The following is a 13,971-nucleotide window of genomic DNA, read 5'->3' as shown; positions in this document are numbered from 1 at the left end:
TTGAAAAATGGCAGAGGAAAATATCAGATTTTGTTTGGGCAGGCAAGAAGCCTCGAGTGAAAGTGAAAGTTTTACAAGATGCAAAGGAAAGAGGCGGAATGCAACTGCCCAATCTGAGACTTTATCATGATGCAATCTGCCTAGTTTGGTTGAAAGAATGGATGACATTAAAGAACAAGAAACTATTAGCCCTAGAGGGATATAAAAAAATATTTGGATGGCACGCATATTTATGGCATGACAAAGTAAAGGTCAACTCGATGTTCCTGCATCACTTTGTTCGGAGAAGTCTATACATAATCTGGAAGAAGTACAGAATTTATCTACAAGAAGGAACCCCTTTGTGGGTGGTTCCATATGAGGTGATAGACCCGAGAGCTGTTGATAATGAACAACAATGTTTAACGTATAAAGAAATAACTAAAACTGAAGCATCCAAACTTAGAATAAAGACACAAGAGGAACTATCACCTAACTACGATTGGTTCCAGTATAGACAGATCAGAGACTTATATAATTCGGACTCTGTAAAGGGAGGTATACGAATAGAGAATTCGGAACTAGAGCAGACCCTTCTTAAAGAAGATAAGAAAAGAATATCCAAGGTATACCAAGTACTGTTGAAGTGGTATACCGAGGATGAGATAGTTAAAACACAAATGGTGAAATGGGCTATAAACTTTAATAAAGAAATAACAATGGAGGCATGGGAATACTTGTGGAAAACTACAATGAAGACAACGACATGTATTAATATCAAAGAGAACATTCATAAAATGATCTATCGTTGGTACATGACACCAAAGAAGATTGCGCTAGGGAATTTGAATACTTCTAATAAATGCTGGAAATGTAAGAAGCATGAGGGCTCCCTCTATCATATGTGGTGGTCGTGTGAGGTAGCCAGGCAGTACTGGGGGGAAATAATAAGAGAAATGAGTGAAATTCTACAATTTCAAATTAATAAGAACCCAGAACTCCTGCTACTGAACTTGGGAATGGAGGGAATTCCAGCCCAACACAGGACGTTGATATTTTATATGACAGCAGCAGCTAGACTTTTGTATGCGCAAAAATGGAAAGTACAAGAAGTGCCAACTATTGAAGATTGGACTTACAAATTGCTGTATATGGCTGAAATGGACAAGATGACAAGAAAATTGAGAGATCTGGACTCAGGGCAGTTCAACACAGACTGGGAGAAGCTGAAACAATACCTGGAGAAGAAATGGGAGGTGGGAGGAAAACTGTGGCAGTTTGAGAACTACTGAAGTATTGAAGTAGAGGGGGGAGACTTTACCGGGGGGAGAAGAGATAAATGTGAATTAATAAGCAGTCAGATTAATAGATTGACATATATATAGATATATATAGGTTAACAAACAGAACATAGAGAAAATAATTAATTATAAGGACTAAATATAAGGAGCGATTAACTAACAATATTTTCTTTTTTTTCTGACAAGTTTTGTACCAAACTGAATGTCTGAAGATATAGATGGGTCAAATTGATTGACTACGTGAGGAGAGATATATAGAACTATTATAAAAAGATAGAATGAGTAATATATATAGAGAATAAGTCAAATTGTTTGATACAAACGAATGTATGATCTATATGGTTTATGATATATAGAAATACCTGAAATTGAAAAATTGGGATAAATTGTTTATCTAAGATGGAAACAAAGGCTTACAGTTTGGGCATATAATGTTAAAAATAGTTAAGGATGTACTGCTTAGAATAATGGAGAATATATATTTGTTTTAGATAGAGGAAGCTAATAAAAGTAAGGGAAAGGGGACAAAGGGTTGGAAAGCTGTTGGAAGTCAACAAAAAGGGGGGGGAAAGGGAGGGGGTTAGAGATGAAAAAATTGGGGAAAATTGAATGTAAATGTGGAAATAATGGATTCTAACCCAATAAAAATTTTTCAAAAAAAAAAAATAAACAAACAAACAAACAAACAAAAAGACTTGACTTAACGGCTTACTGCTGGGCTTCCCATAATTCTAATAGTACTTTCTGATTTCCAGGTGAAAAATGCTAATCCCGATGTGCTGCTAGTCTTTGCTCAACTTGCATTATTGCTTTTATCCATTATTTCTTGGCAATTATAAAATAGCCGTGTTCCACTTCCACCGCCATTACTATTTCTGTGGCTCTGCGCAGACGCTGCCTTCCCCATGACCACGGTTGCTGCCGCCTGTCACAGTGAAAATAAAATTCATTATGCGTTTTTATTCCCCCTCTCCATTTCCCTCCCTGAATATACTTCAAGCTTCACATCCACGATTTTCATGCTCTGTAGGGACTACCTTTGAACTCCATGGCAAACAATTAACATTTAATTAGGCCTTCACAGCAGAGTGTTTGTTCCCCCAAATCCACTAGTAACACGTTTACACCAGATCCTTCTTTTTTCTTACTTCTTTTTGTTTAGTCTCAGCTATCTTGACCCACATTCCTGAGGTTTGCCGATATTTCCATTCAGATAGCTAGCGGTGGCTCAACAATATAGTCTTGAGATGGATAACAGGGACAACGTCGGTCATTAAACACTTAGTTTCTCAGATAATTTATTTGCAAGCTTCAGAGACAATAGCCAGCACTTTACAAAGAGTTGGTGTGTTTCTTCAGTCATAACAAGATTTGAGTCCTGCTATCTCCTTTTCAACAACTGTGTACCCATCGTATTCCCCATTCTCTGCTGAGAAGCCGCAACCTTTTCATCTCAATCACTTTGAGATAGAGAGCCCAGACTTCTGCTTTGCTGCACGGCAGCAGTGACCATGGGGCTGCGTACAGGAGCAGGGGCGTTCTCTTACCCTGACCGCTGCACAGAAGAAACACAACGAGTCTCTCTATGCAAGACTTCTTACATGGGGAAGCTCAAGTGTAGGGAGACACAATGTTAGCTGGGAAGGACAGTTGAAAAAAGACAGAGTTGGCAGAGATCACTCCTCAGAGGGTTTGTTAATTTCATCTTCGCTTCTGGGAAGGCTTTGTCAATTTCACCTCTCTACAGGAAGGTAGTTTTAAAAGACGGAGCCTGCAGAGATCACTCCTCAGAGGGTTTATTAATTTTATCTTTGCCTCCCTGAGGGGGAGGTGAAATTGACAGAGCCTTCTTGTAGAGAGGTGAAACTGATGGGGCCTTTGGTTCTCTCATTTTAAACTATGCTTTCTGTCTAACATTGCATCTCCCTACCCTTGAGTGTCCCTGTGTAAGATGCTTCGTATAGAGAGAGAGACTCAATTACTCTGGGCATTTGGAAAAGCCCCTACCTAACCACATATGTATTGCACACAGGATTCTGTTGGAACATTGTGGCCATAGAGAAGGAGCACCTAATTCCCTGCTTGGACATCTGATCCATGCTAAGGGTGCCTCTGTGTCTCGCATTAGCAATGCAAATCTGCAGTCGGTAAAAGGTATCCTACGAGGAGCAAAGAAGGCGTTAGATAGGCAGGAGAAGCAGAGGTGGGCCGTTCTAGCCGCTTCCCTTGCACAGGATTCCGCGGAAGCTGTCGGGGGGGGGGGAGAAGCGGGGGTTCTGGGTGGGACCAAGAGACTTTGACTTAAGAGCTGCTATTTGGCAAGCGTGTCAAGGATGCCCTGAGAAGGGAGCTCAGATCTCTCTCTGGATTTCATCCCTTCCCTGTCTTGTGAGCGTCTTTGTTGCTAGGAGGCTGGTTCCCAATCAGTGTGAATACGTTCAGCCTAAATGCAGGCAGGAGTCAGGACAACATAATGCCAGGGCTTTTTTTCAGCGGGAACGCGGTGGAACGGAGTTCCGGAACCTCTTGAAAATGGTCACATGGGCTGGTGGCCCCGCCCCCTGATCTCCAGACAGAGGAGAGTTGAGATTGCCCTCCGCGCTGGTGATCAGGGGGCGGGGCCACCAGCCATGTGACCATTTTCTCCAAGGGCAACCCACTGAGTGCCACCACCTCTGTCCCCAGAAAAAAAGCCTTGCATAATGCTAAGGTTCCTAATAGAGGGTGGATGGCTCCTCAAAAGGGGTGCAGGTTCTTGACTAGTCCCTCTTATGTTACTGGCGTAAAGTGACATAATACTATGCCCACAGCATTTTGTTACCTTTTAAAAGTGCATTGTACAGAATTACAGAATATTACATCTTACAGAATACTGGCACCTCTTGAGGGGGTCCTGGCACCTCTTGGGCATTTGGGACTTGAACTGAGAGGGGAGAATGTCATAAACGGAGGCACTTGTTAGTTTGTTTGTTTATAGTGCTTCGCTTCCATTAAGATCTCAAAGCAGTTCACAACAATTTTTTAAGCACTGGACACTCGCATATGTGACATATTCTTTTATTACTCTAAAGCTACAAGACTCTCCGTAGAGGCTCTGGAGCATCCCTAAGAGATCGATTGTGCCAGGACGGTGTGCTAGTTTGTTTGCTTGTTTTCATTTACATTATTTATAGCCCACCTTTCTCGTGAGGCTCAAGGTGGATTACACAATGTCAGTCCATACCATCAACAGCGGGAGGGGGTTCAAATCCTAGACTGCCATGAAACTTTGGGCCAGTCTTTCTCCCTCGGCCTCATCTGCCTTAAAAGGTAGTTGTGAGGATAAAATGGAAATGCAGAGAATCGCATACAGAACTCTGAGCTCCTTGAAAGAATGATAGGGTTGGAAGGGGCCTCCAGGGTCATCTAGTCCACAATGCAGGAAATTCACGACTACCTTCCCTTCCCCCACACACACGCACCCAGTGACCCTTGTTCCATGCCCAGGAGATGGCAAAACACTGCCAGGATCCCTAGCTGAACTGGCCTGTGGGAAATTGCTTCCTGACCCCAGGGTGGCGACCGGCCTTACCCTGGGCATGTAAGAAGGGGCCACAAGGACTAAGCACTGATGTAACCCTTCCTTACAGAATCATAGAGTTGGAAGGGGCCATACAGACCATCTAGTCCAACCCCCTGCCCAGTGCAGGATGAGCCTAAAGCATCTCTGACAAGTATTCATCCAGCCTCTTCTTGAAAACTGCCAGTGAAGGGGAGCTCACCACCTCCCTAGGCAGCTGATTCCACTTTTGAACTACTCTGACCGTGAAAAAGTTTTTCCTAATATCCAGTCGGTACCTTTGTGCATGTAGTTTAAGCCCATTGCTTCGCGTCCTACCCTCTGCTGCCAACTGGAACAGCTCCTTGCCCTCCTCCAAATGACAGCCTTTCAAATATTTAAAGAGAGCAATCATGTCCCCCCCTCAACCTCCTCTTCTCCAAACTAAACATTCCCAAGGCCCTCAGCCTTTCCTTGAAGGGCTCAATCTCCAGACCCCTGATCATCCTCGTCGCTCTCCTCTGCACCCTCTCGATTTTGTCCACATCCTTTTTGAAGTGAGGCCTCCAGAACTGCACACAATACTCCAGGTGTGGTCTGACCAAGGCAGTATAGAGAGGGGCTATGACCTCCTGCGATTTCGACGCTATGGCCCCTTTGATACAACCCAGGACTGAATTAGCCTTTTTTGCCACCGCATCACACTGACTGCTCATATTCAGTTTACAGTCCACTCTTACCCCAAGATCCCTTTCACATATACTACTGCCCAGAAGTGTATCCCCCAGCCAGTATTTGTGCTTCCCATTTTTGTGGCCCAGATGTAATACTGTGCACTTGTCTTTGTTGAATTGCATCCTATTCACAGCTGCCCACTTCTCCAGAGTATTCAGGTCTTGTTAAATTTTAATTCTATCTTCTTGGGTGTTTTCTACTCCTCCCAATTTGGTATCATCAGCAAATTTAATGAGCAGCCCTTCCACTCCTTCATCCAGATCATTGATAAAAATATTGAAAAGTACCGGGCCCAAAACCGAGCCCTGTGGCACCTCACTGGACACCTCCCTCCAATCTGATGAAATGCCGTTGACCACCACTCTTTGAGTGCAGTCCTCCAACCAGTTCCCTATCCACCGAACTGTCCTATAGTCTACTCCACAGTCTTCCAGTTTGCCCATCAGAATGTCATGGGGGACCTTATCAGAAGCTTTACTGAAATCCAGATAAATCACGTCAACAGAGTTCCCCCGATCCAGTAAGCCGGTCACTCGATCAAAGAAGGAAACCAGGTTGGTCTGGCAGGATCTGTTAGGAACAAAACCATGCTGACTTCCCCGGATCACTGAGCGGTCCTTCAGATGCTTACAGATTGATCCCTTTAAAATCTGTTCTAATATCTTCCCAGCAACAGAAGTCAGACTGACCGGCCTGTAGCACTAAGAAAAAAAATAATTCCCCCTCTCTTAGCATTGTTATCTTAAAAGGCTCAACATGTTAGTGTCCAGAATTTTCTAATAAGTCACCTTCTAAGAATTATGCACTGAATAAACAATCTTTTTTTTCATATGATGCAACAGATTTGTCATTTTGGTTAATTCCTTAAACAAGGGAAAAGTTACTTCATCTGCGTGGCCAGTGCTTTTTTAATTTACTTCACGTGTGCCCCCTCTTTCTCCCCAAGGTATCTTACATCATTCTCCTCTGCTCCACTTAATCTTCATAGCAACACTTCGAGGTAGGTTAGGCGGAGACCCGCCCAAGGTCACCCTGCTATCTTCCACAGCCAGAGTGGGGATTCAAACCCGGGTCTCACAGATCCTAATCTGACACTCCAACCACGACACCCTGTTGGCTCTCACTGCGTGCTTCCTCTGTGTAATTCATAAATACAAACTAGGATTGACTGTCTCTGCCTAATCCATGAAAGAATTTGCTCGCTTGAGGGTTTCGGTATTGTCAGTTTCAGGAATTAAATAATAAAGAGTCCAGTAGCAACTTTATGACAAATCAATCTATTGTAGCATAAGCTTTCCAGAACCACAGCTCTATTCCTGCATCTGACAAAAAGAGCTGTGGTTCTTGAAAGCTTATGCTACAATAAATGAGTTAATCTTAAAAGGTGCTACTGGATTCTCTACTATTTTGCAACTACAGATTAACATGGCTAACTTCCTCTATTTGAGAAATCAAATAGAGGGTTTACATGTTCTGTGAATACATTAAGCAGAAGCTTTTTGAGATTTCTCGACTTAAGCAATTGTTCCTTTATTTTATTAATTCAGCAGTTTTAATTATTTTGATTTTGCTTTCACATTGCAGTGGATGACGCAGAATCCCTTGAAACAAAAATTGGTGCTGCCGGAAACCAGCCAGAGACCTCCTTTTCTGCTCCAGAATTCGATGAGAAGGTGCCAACAAAAATACTGTGTTATAAATTTCGTGCAGAGATTCAGAAGCAGTTATTGCAGGGCTTTTTTTCAATGGGAACGCGGTGGAACGGGGTTCCGGCACTTCTTAAAAATGGTCACTTCTTAAAAAAAGCCGAGCGGCACGGAGGGCAATCTAAACTCTCCTCTGTCTGGAGATCAGGGGGCGGGGCCACCGGCCATGTGACCATTTTCGAAGAGGGCGATTTAAACTTTAAAAAACTCCCCCCTTGTTCCAGCTGACCCAAAGCGACATCATTGTGCGGTCTTGAGTTCCACCACCTCTTTTCCCAGAAAAAAAGCCCTGAGTTATTGTATGTATAAAATATATTGGAAATTCAGGGTCAGATTAACAATAACAGCTACTTAACAAAGTCAGCTACTTTGACATGTTTGCCTCTGTTCACAGACAAAAAGTGCGTGTGAGTAAAATGCCCAGTTTACGCCCCTTTCCTAGTACTTGATCAGCTCCGGCACTTCCCTCCTTTTCCAGGGCTGCCGGGTCTCCCACGGTGGCCGCAGAGCTCCTGTTCACAGCCACCAGCTGTCCACCGGCAATGTGGGGTGGCAGGCTTAAGGGGAAATCAGCATTGTGACAACAGTGCCCTGTCATCTCTGACGTGAACCCAGGAGTGACATCATCGCGTCACGGTGATCCTCTTCAGGTTCATCCTGGAGAGCCTGATGATGTCACTTCCACGTCGGCACTGGAAGTGATATGCCCGTGTTGCGCAACACCAGTTCTGTTTTCCCCATCCCCAAACTCTCCCAACGGGTTGCCGGTGCTTGGCTGGCATCCCTACCCGACTCTGATGTAGGAAGTGAGGTAAGGCTGCCAGAGGCCCACTGCTACGCCCTGCCCCCCATTGATTCTCAATGAAGTGGGGGGGAGACAAATGGGGGCGCATAGTTCGGTGCGACGCCACATTATCTCTGGCTAGGAATCCAGAAGTGCCATCTCTGTGTCATCCAATGCTCTAGGAATCCTACAGCATCATGCGACAAAGGCCCTTTTCACACTGCTTACCTTCACTTGCAACAATGCGAAACATCGCGCAAAAACCACAGAAGATCGTGTTTTCTCGCATGAGATTTGTACGACATTGCAAATCTCTCGCGAGAAAACACGAACTTCCGTGGTTTTTGCGCGGTGTTCCGTGTCGTTGCGAGTGAAGGTAAGCAGTGTGAAGGCCACAGTGACATCACTTCTGATTATGCAGCCAGAAGTGACCTTGGGCATTGCGTGACACTCTTTCATCAGGTCACTCCCCACCCACCCCGCACCCCCCACCCCGGTCTTCCACTGGTTTCCAGCAGAGGGCTGCCCAGTCTAATGAGCAGGGTGAAGTCACGGCAGGAAGGCTGAAATCTCCTTGCCCACATTCCACTTGGTCTGCAATTTGTCACCCCGCTGCCGTTCCAGACGTGAATGGGGCAGACACGTTAAGAAAGGACCGTGGTGGCAGTGGTCTGGCTCTCAGCATTTTTGCTCATGTTTTTATCTCAGGCGACAACACACCCAGTCTGGAAGTGCCCACTCCACGTAAAGTTCAACTGAGCTCCTAAAGATCCTAAAAGTGCCCTGTGAGTGAGCACTTTTAGATGGCCAGCTCATCTGCAATGCGGCCAAGTTGCTAGGGGAATTTTACTACATATCTGGCACAAATGCATGGTAGGAAGTATGAAGAATGGACACCCATTGGAATCTCACACTTTTCATTTAACTGGTGCGCTTCCTTCCTTCCTCCTTCTATTCCCTGTACAGTTTACATTGGTTTCCCCCAAACCCCCCACCCCAGAAAGAAACATGGTATGGGTAGATAATTTTAGATTCTGGACTTAATGGTCTTGTGCACCTGTGAGAGATTCTTGCATGCTCAATATGCAAAGCTACAGCCTGCTTGCAGTGGGGGGTGGGGGGCCGTTGAGTCAAGGCCCTGTTCTTCCACCCCAAAGTCTGACCCCGGCCTTTTCCTCATGGGCGATTTTTGCCACCTTTGTCCCCACACCTCTTCTGCTTTTCTTCCGAATTCCAGACACTTAACGCCCCCTTCAGATGTCTGCTAATCGTCTGGAATTTGGAAGAAAATTCGAAGAGGTATGGGAACAAAAGTGGCAAAAATGGCCTTTGCAAAAAGGCTCCTGACAGCAACACCGCCCCCAAGTGCTGTAACATGACAAAAGACAGAAGAACACCCCCACTTTTCATATCTACAGAAATTAAAGTGCTTCCTTCTGTTTCTGTACGAGAGATTTCCTCCGAGCGACGCTTTTAATCTCGGCATGAAGGAGAGCACTTTGGCTAACTCCTGCTGCCAGAGATACACAGAACTGGGGAGACGCTGCAGTCTGAAGTTCTGTCGACGTATTAATATCATTCCCTTCACAGTGGTGTCTCTGTTATCCTAGTTTTGACTATTTGTTATATAATTGGCTGTTGAGGGGAAACCACGTTCCTATAAAAGTGAAGGTAGATGTAACGTTTGAGAGCAATGGGACCGGTCTGAAAGCATATTCAGTGCTTTTAGTGCAAAAGTAGGTTTTTCTGTCTGGATAGTTTGGTGGGCAGCTGTCTTGGTCTGCAGTAGAACAGCAAGATTTGAGTCCAGTGGCACCTTGGAGACCAACAAGATTTTCATCGTGTAAGCTTTCGAGAGCTCCCAGGTGTCTGAAGAAGAAAGCTCTGACTCTCGAAAGCTTACACGCTGAAAATCTTGTTGGTCTCCAAGGTGCCACTGGACCCAAATCCTCCTTTTCTGTCCAAGAGACGTTGCTCAAAAACTTATTTCTACAGGTTTGCACAAAAGCTAGTAGTGGACAGAGCTGACGGGCTAGTGCCAGTTGGGATCGATCCAGATGCACTGGATAATTTCTACCGATGACCCCTCCCCACTGCAGGTCTCCTTCACGTCACTCCTCGGGGTCTCCTTCCCCCCAAGAGCAGCATTTTGTGGAGACCAGCGGACTGCTGTGCTGGCAAGAGGGAGGCACAAAAGTTGTGTTCTGCTGATGGAAAACTATGAGTCTCTCTACACGAGACCTCTTACACGGGGGCGCTCAAGTGTAAGGAGATGCATGTTAGCCAGGAAGCATAGTTTAAAAAGACAGCCAAAGGTGCTGTCAATTTCACCTCTCTACAGGAGGGTAGTTTTAAAAGACAGAGCAGGCGGAGATCGCTCCTCAGAGGGTTTGTTAATTTCATCTTCACCTCCCTGGGGTGGGGGGGGGGGAGAGATGGAATTGACAGAGCCCAGACGAAGATGGCATTAACAAACCCTCTGAGGAGGGATCTCCACCTGCTTTGTCTTTTAAAACTACCCTCCTGTAGAGAGGTGAAATTGGCAGTCTTATCTCCCTACACTTCAGCTTCCTCGTGTAAGGTGTCTCGTGTAAGGAGCCCCTGTGTCTGGATTCAACCCACAGCAGCCCCAACAAACTTCTTCCTTCAGAATCTCCAGAGATGTTTTGCGGTGTGTCCCCCCCCCCACCCCCCCGCCACACACAATTATTTCCCTTGTTTAAAAGAATAAAGGCAAATGAAACACATGTAGACAGGTAAGCATGGCTCTGGTGTTTGAAAGGATTAAAAAGCAGACGTCCTGCAAAGAGGCTGAACCGAAGGTTGTGTACATGCTGAACCTGGGAGACAGCCGGGTTGACCCTGGGAATATAAAGCCTCATCGAGTCTTTTACTCTTATATCTGCATACCACGGAGATGCCTTTCAGTTTAAGGCCAGAGACATTCAGAACTAGAAAATAATAATCACATGCAATTTATCCTTCAAAAATAATCAAGGGCAGAATATGTTTTAATGATTAAGTGTCAGATCTTTCTAAACATTTCTGGTGATTGGGGGGCAGGGGGGATTGCTTTTCACCGGTTCCCTCTCCCACTGCAGACACTCCCCCATCATGTTCCTTCGGGTCCCCCACCTCCAGAAGTAGTTTGGGGGGGGGGTGTTTGGGGGCTGCAGCCCTGACCCGGATAGCCCAGGCTAGCCCCGTCTTGTCAGATCTTGGGAACTAAGCAGGGTTGGCACTGGTTGGGTGACCACCAAGGAAAACGGGTTGCTTTACAGAGGCAGGTAATGGCAAAGCCCCTCTGTTAGTCTCTTGCCTCGAAAACCCCAGCAGGAGTTGCCATGAGTCGGCTGCAACTTGACGGCACGTACATTTGGGGGCGGCAGCAGAAGGGGGAGGTGCAAGGCATACTCTGCTGGTGGAAATCGCCGTGCCAGTGGGAGTTTTCAGCCAGATCCATGGGAGAAAGGGAGAGGGGCAGAGGCGAGCAGAGCCGGCTCTTGGGTGTGGCAGGACGGCTGCCGTGCATCATTTTATCTCCCACTTCAGCCTTTAAAGGGTAATTTCTCTTTCCCAGCCCAGCTGTGCTGTATCTTTACAGTGTGAGACAGGGAAAGGGGGGCAGGTTCCCAGCCATGGGGGACTTCGCACAATTGCTGTGGTTCTGCACTTGTGTGCATGTGTGGGTGGAAAATGGCTGGTGGCAGCAGCAGTGTCGGACCGTGAATGGTGGGGTGCAGGTTTTGTTCTTATTGTCCCTCTCGCCCTGCTTACTGCTGTCACCAGGGCTTTTTTTCAGGGGGGACGTGGGGGGACGGAGTTCCAGAACCTCTTGAAAATGGTCACATGGCTGGTGGCCCCGCCCCCCCGATCTCCAGACAGAGGGGAGTTGAGATTGCCCTCTGTGCCGCAATGTGGCGCGGAGGGCCATCTCAGCTCCCCTCTGTCTGGAGATCAGGGGGCGGGGCCACCAGCCATGTGACCATTTTCTCCGAGGGCAACCCACTGAGTTCCACCACCTCTTTTCCCAGAAAAAAAGCCCTGGCTGTCACCATAGCATCTGCATGTTTTCGCACCCCCCCCCCCCCGTGTAGATGCAACCCCAAATTCTCTCTTAAAACTAAGGAAATGAACCGTAGAAGCACCGATCTTAATGGCTAGGCTGAATAGGACCTGGTTTCCCCATGGCTACACCTCTGTTACATGACATTGGTGTTTGATTCAAAATGGGAATGGGACACGTGCCTTTCCAACCATTTGCAGCAGAGTCTCAGCCAGCCATCATTCCCAGGTGAGGCCAGGGGTGGCGACAAGGGGGTGAATGGAGAGAGTGGAGAGAAATGGAGAGAATGGAGAAGTGCAGAGAATGGAGAGAAGTGAGTTTTTGTTCACTGCTGTATTTAGGAATTGCTCTTCTACAAAAAGAGCTCTAAGATTTACATTGAGAATGTATTTTAAAAAGACAATACCATCCCATTCATGTTGGTTATAAGGACACTTTCCTAGAGGTAGGTTCCTGTTGCCTTTTGCACAGTGTGGCTTCAATGGTTAGGAAAGACCCGTGGGGGGAAGGTGTGCAAGAATGAAAGCTGAAAAGGAACAAAGATAAAAGGAAAAAAATTAAAGGATGAGACAGGCAAGAAGATAAGCTCCAATACTGATTTTTTTAAAAACTCTTTTGAATATACTGATTCCCCACTGTGAGTGTTATTAATATTTATCAGTGCATTTTTGCATAATAACAAAAGCACTTAATATCTTCCGTTCAGGAACCTTGATGCCAATGGTTTTGCCATTGTAGCACAGGCTAAGGCTGTGAGCCAGCAAGACCAAGTTCAAATCCTGCTTAAATGCACTATGGGGTCTTAAACTCGCCACTGTTCTTCCCATGAGCTATATAAATAATATGGTTATTATTCTCAGTATGTCTTGGCTCACTAAAGAGATGCTTTTCCAGGAATAATCAGGGATGATTATTGTCAATCAGCACCTGAATTCATAAAATCAATTATCACTTTAAAAAAACTTTAGGCAGATTCATAAGTATCTCAGAGGCATTTAGTTTTTATGGATCTGACACCTTTGAAAATAGTTTTAAGTGGGTAATGTTTGTCTTCAGTAGAAGAGCAAGATTCGGGTCCAGTAGAACCTTGAAGCCCAACTAGATTTCCAGGGCAGGAGCTTCTGAGAGTCAGAGCTGCCTTCTTCTGTCTCCAGGAGGACCCAAATCTTGTTCTGATGCTTTTGGTTTCAGATTAGCAGGAACAGATTTATGAGTTTCACACCTCAGGCTACAGACAATGTTTGACATTCTTCTAAGAAATAAATACGGTTGTATAGAGAGAGTGGAGAGTCTTGGTTGGACTCCAGCCCTCCTGGCATGAGCAGATGGGCACGTCCACATACACAAGAGGGGGACAAATGTTCACCAGTTCTCCCTCCCCGGCGTATCCCCCTCACTGTATCCTTCCCGGTCCCCAGAGCTCGCCTGATCCTTGGGGGCTGTTTTTTAATATAACGTAATAACGGCTCAAGCCAGTGGTCGGTCTAGTCCAGTATCCTGCAGGTAGGTCCCGCAGACGACAGCCCTTCCCTGCTGACTGTTCCCAGCACCTAACCATCAGAGGCGTTCTGTCCCTGAACCTGGACGTCACATCCAGTTATCCTTGCTAATAGACTGCAATACACGGGCCCTCCACAGTCTTTTTAACTCTGTCGGAATCAACACGTCGAGGAGGCTGTGAATTCCACAGGCTCATTACTGTCATGTCTGAGCCCCATCCATGCCAATGCTAATGCTGGTTCATGCTGTACCTTGATATCCTATTACCAGTGCCATTCAACCAAGAGCTGGACTTCTTGTTGCGATGGTACAGGGATGTGTCTGCCATATCCTGTCATCCATAGCCTGACATTTTGACAGGA

The 13,971-nt window shown here is 45.9% G+C and overlaps 1 protein-coding gene across 1 annotated transcript in view; it reads left to right on the top strand.

Annotated features, from left to right (window-relative positions):
• The window catches only part of KIAA2012 (KIAA2012 ortholog), a 105,823-nt gene that overhangs the window by 50,231 nt on the left and 41,621 nt on the right, over positions 1-13,971 (top strand). Inside the window, exon 12 of the mRNA XM_054971825.1 lies at positions 7,138-7,226. Within this exon, the coding sequence (XP_054827800.1) occupies positions 7,138-7,226 (89 nt within the window). The remainder of the gene's footprint in view (positions 1-7,137; positions 7,227-13,971) is intronic.

The sequence above is a fragment of the Eublepharis macularius genome, chromosome 2 (genome assembly GCF_028583425.1).
Source record: "Eublepharis macularius isolate TG4126 chromosome 2, MPM_Emac_v1.0, whole genome shotgun sequence".
Lineage (NCBI taxonomy): Eukaryota > Metazoa > Chordata > Lepidosauria > Squamata > Eublepharidae > Eublepharis > Eublepharis macularius.
This window is presented reverse-complemented; position numbering and strand designations above follow the sequence as displayed.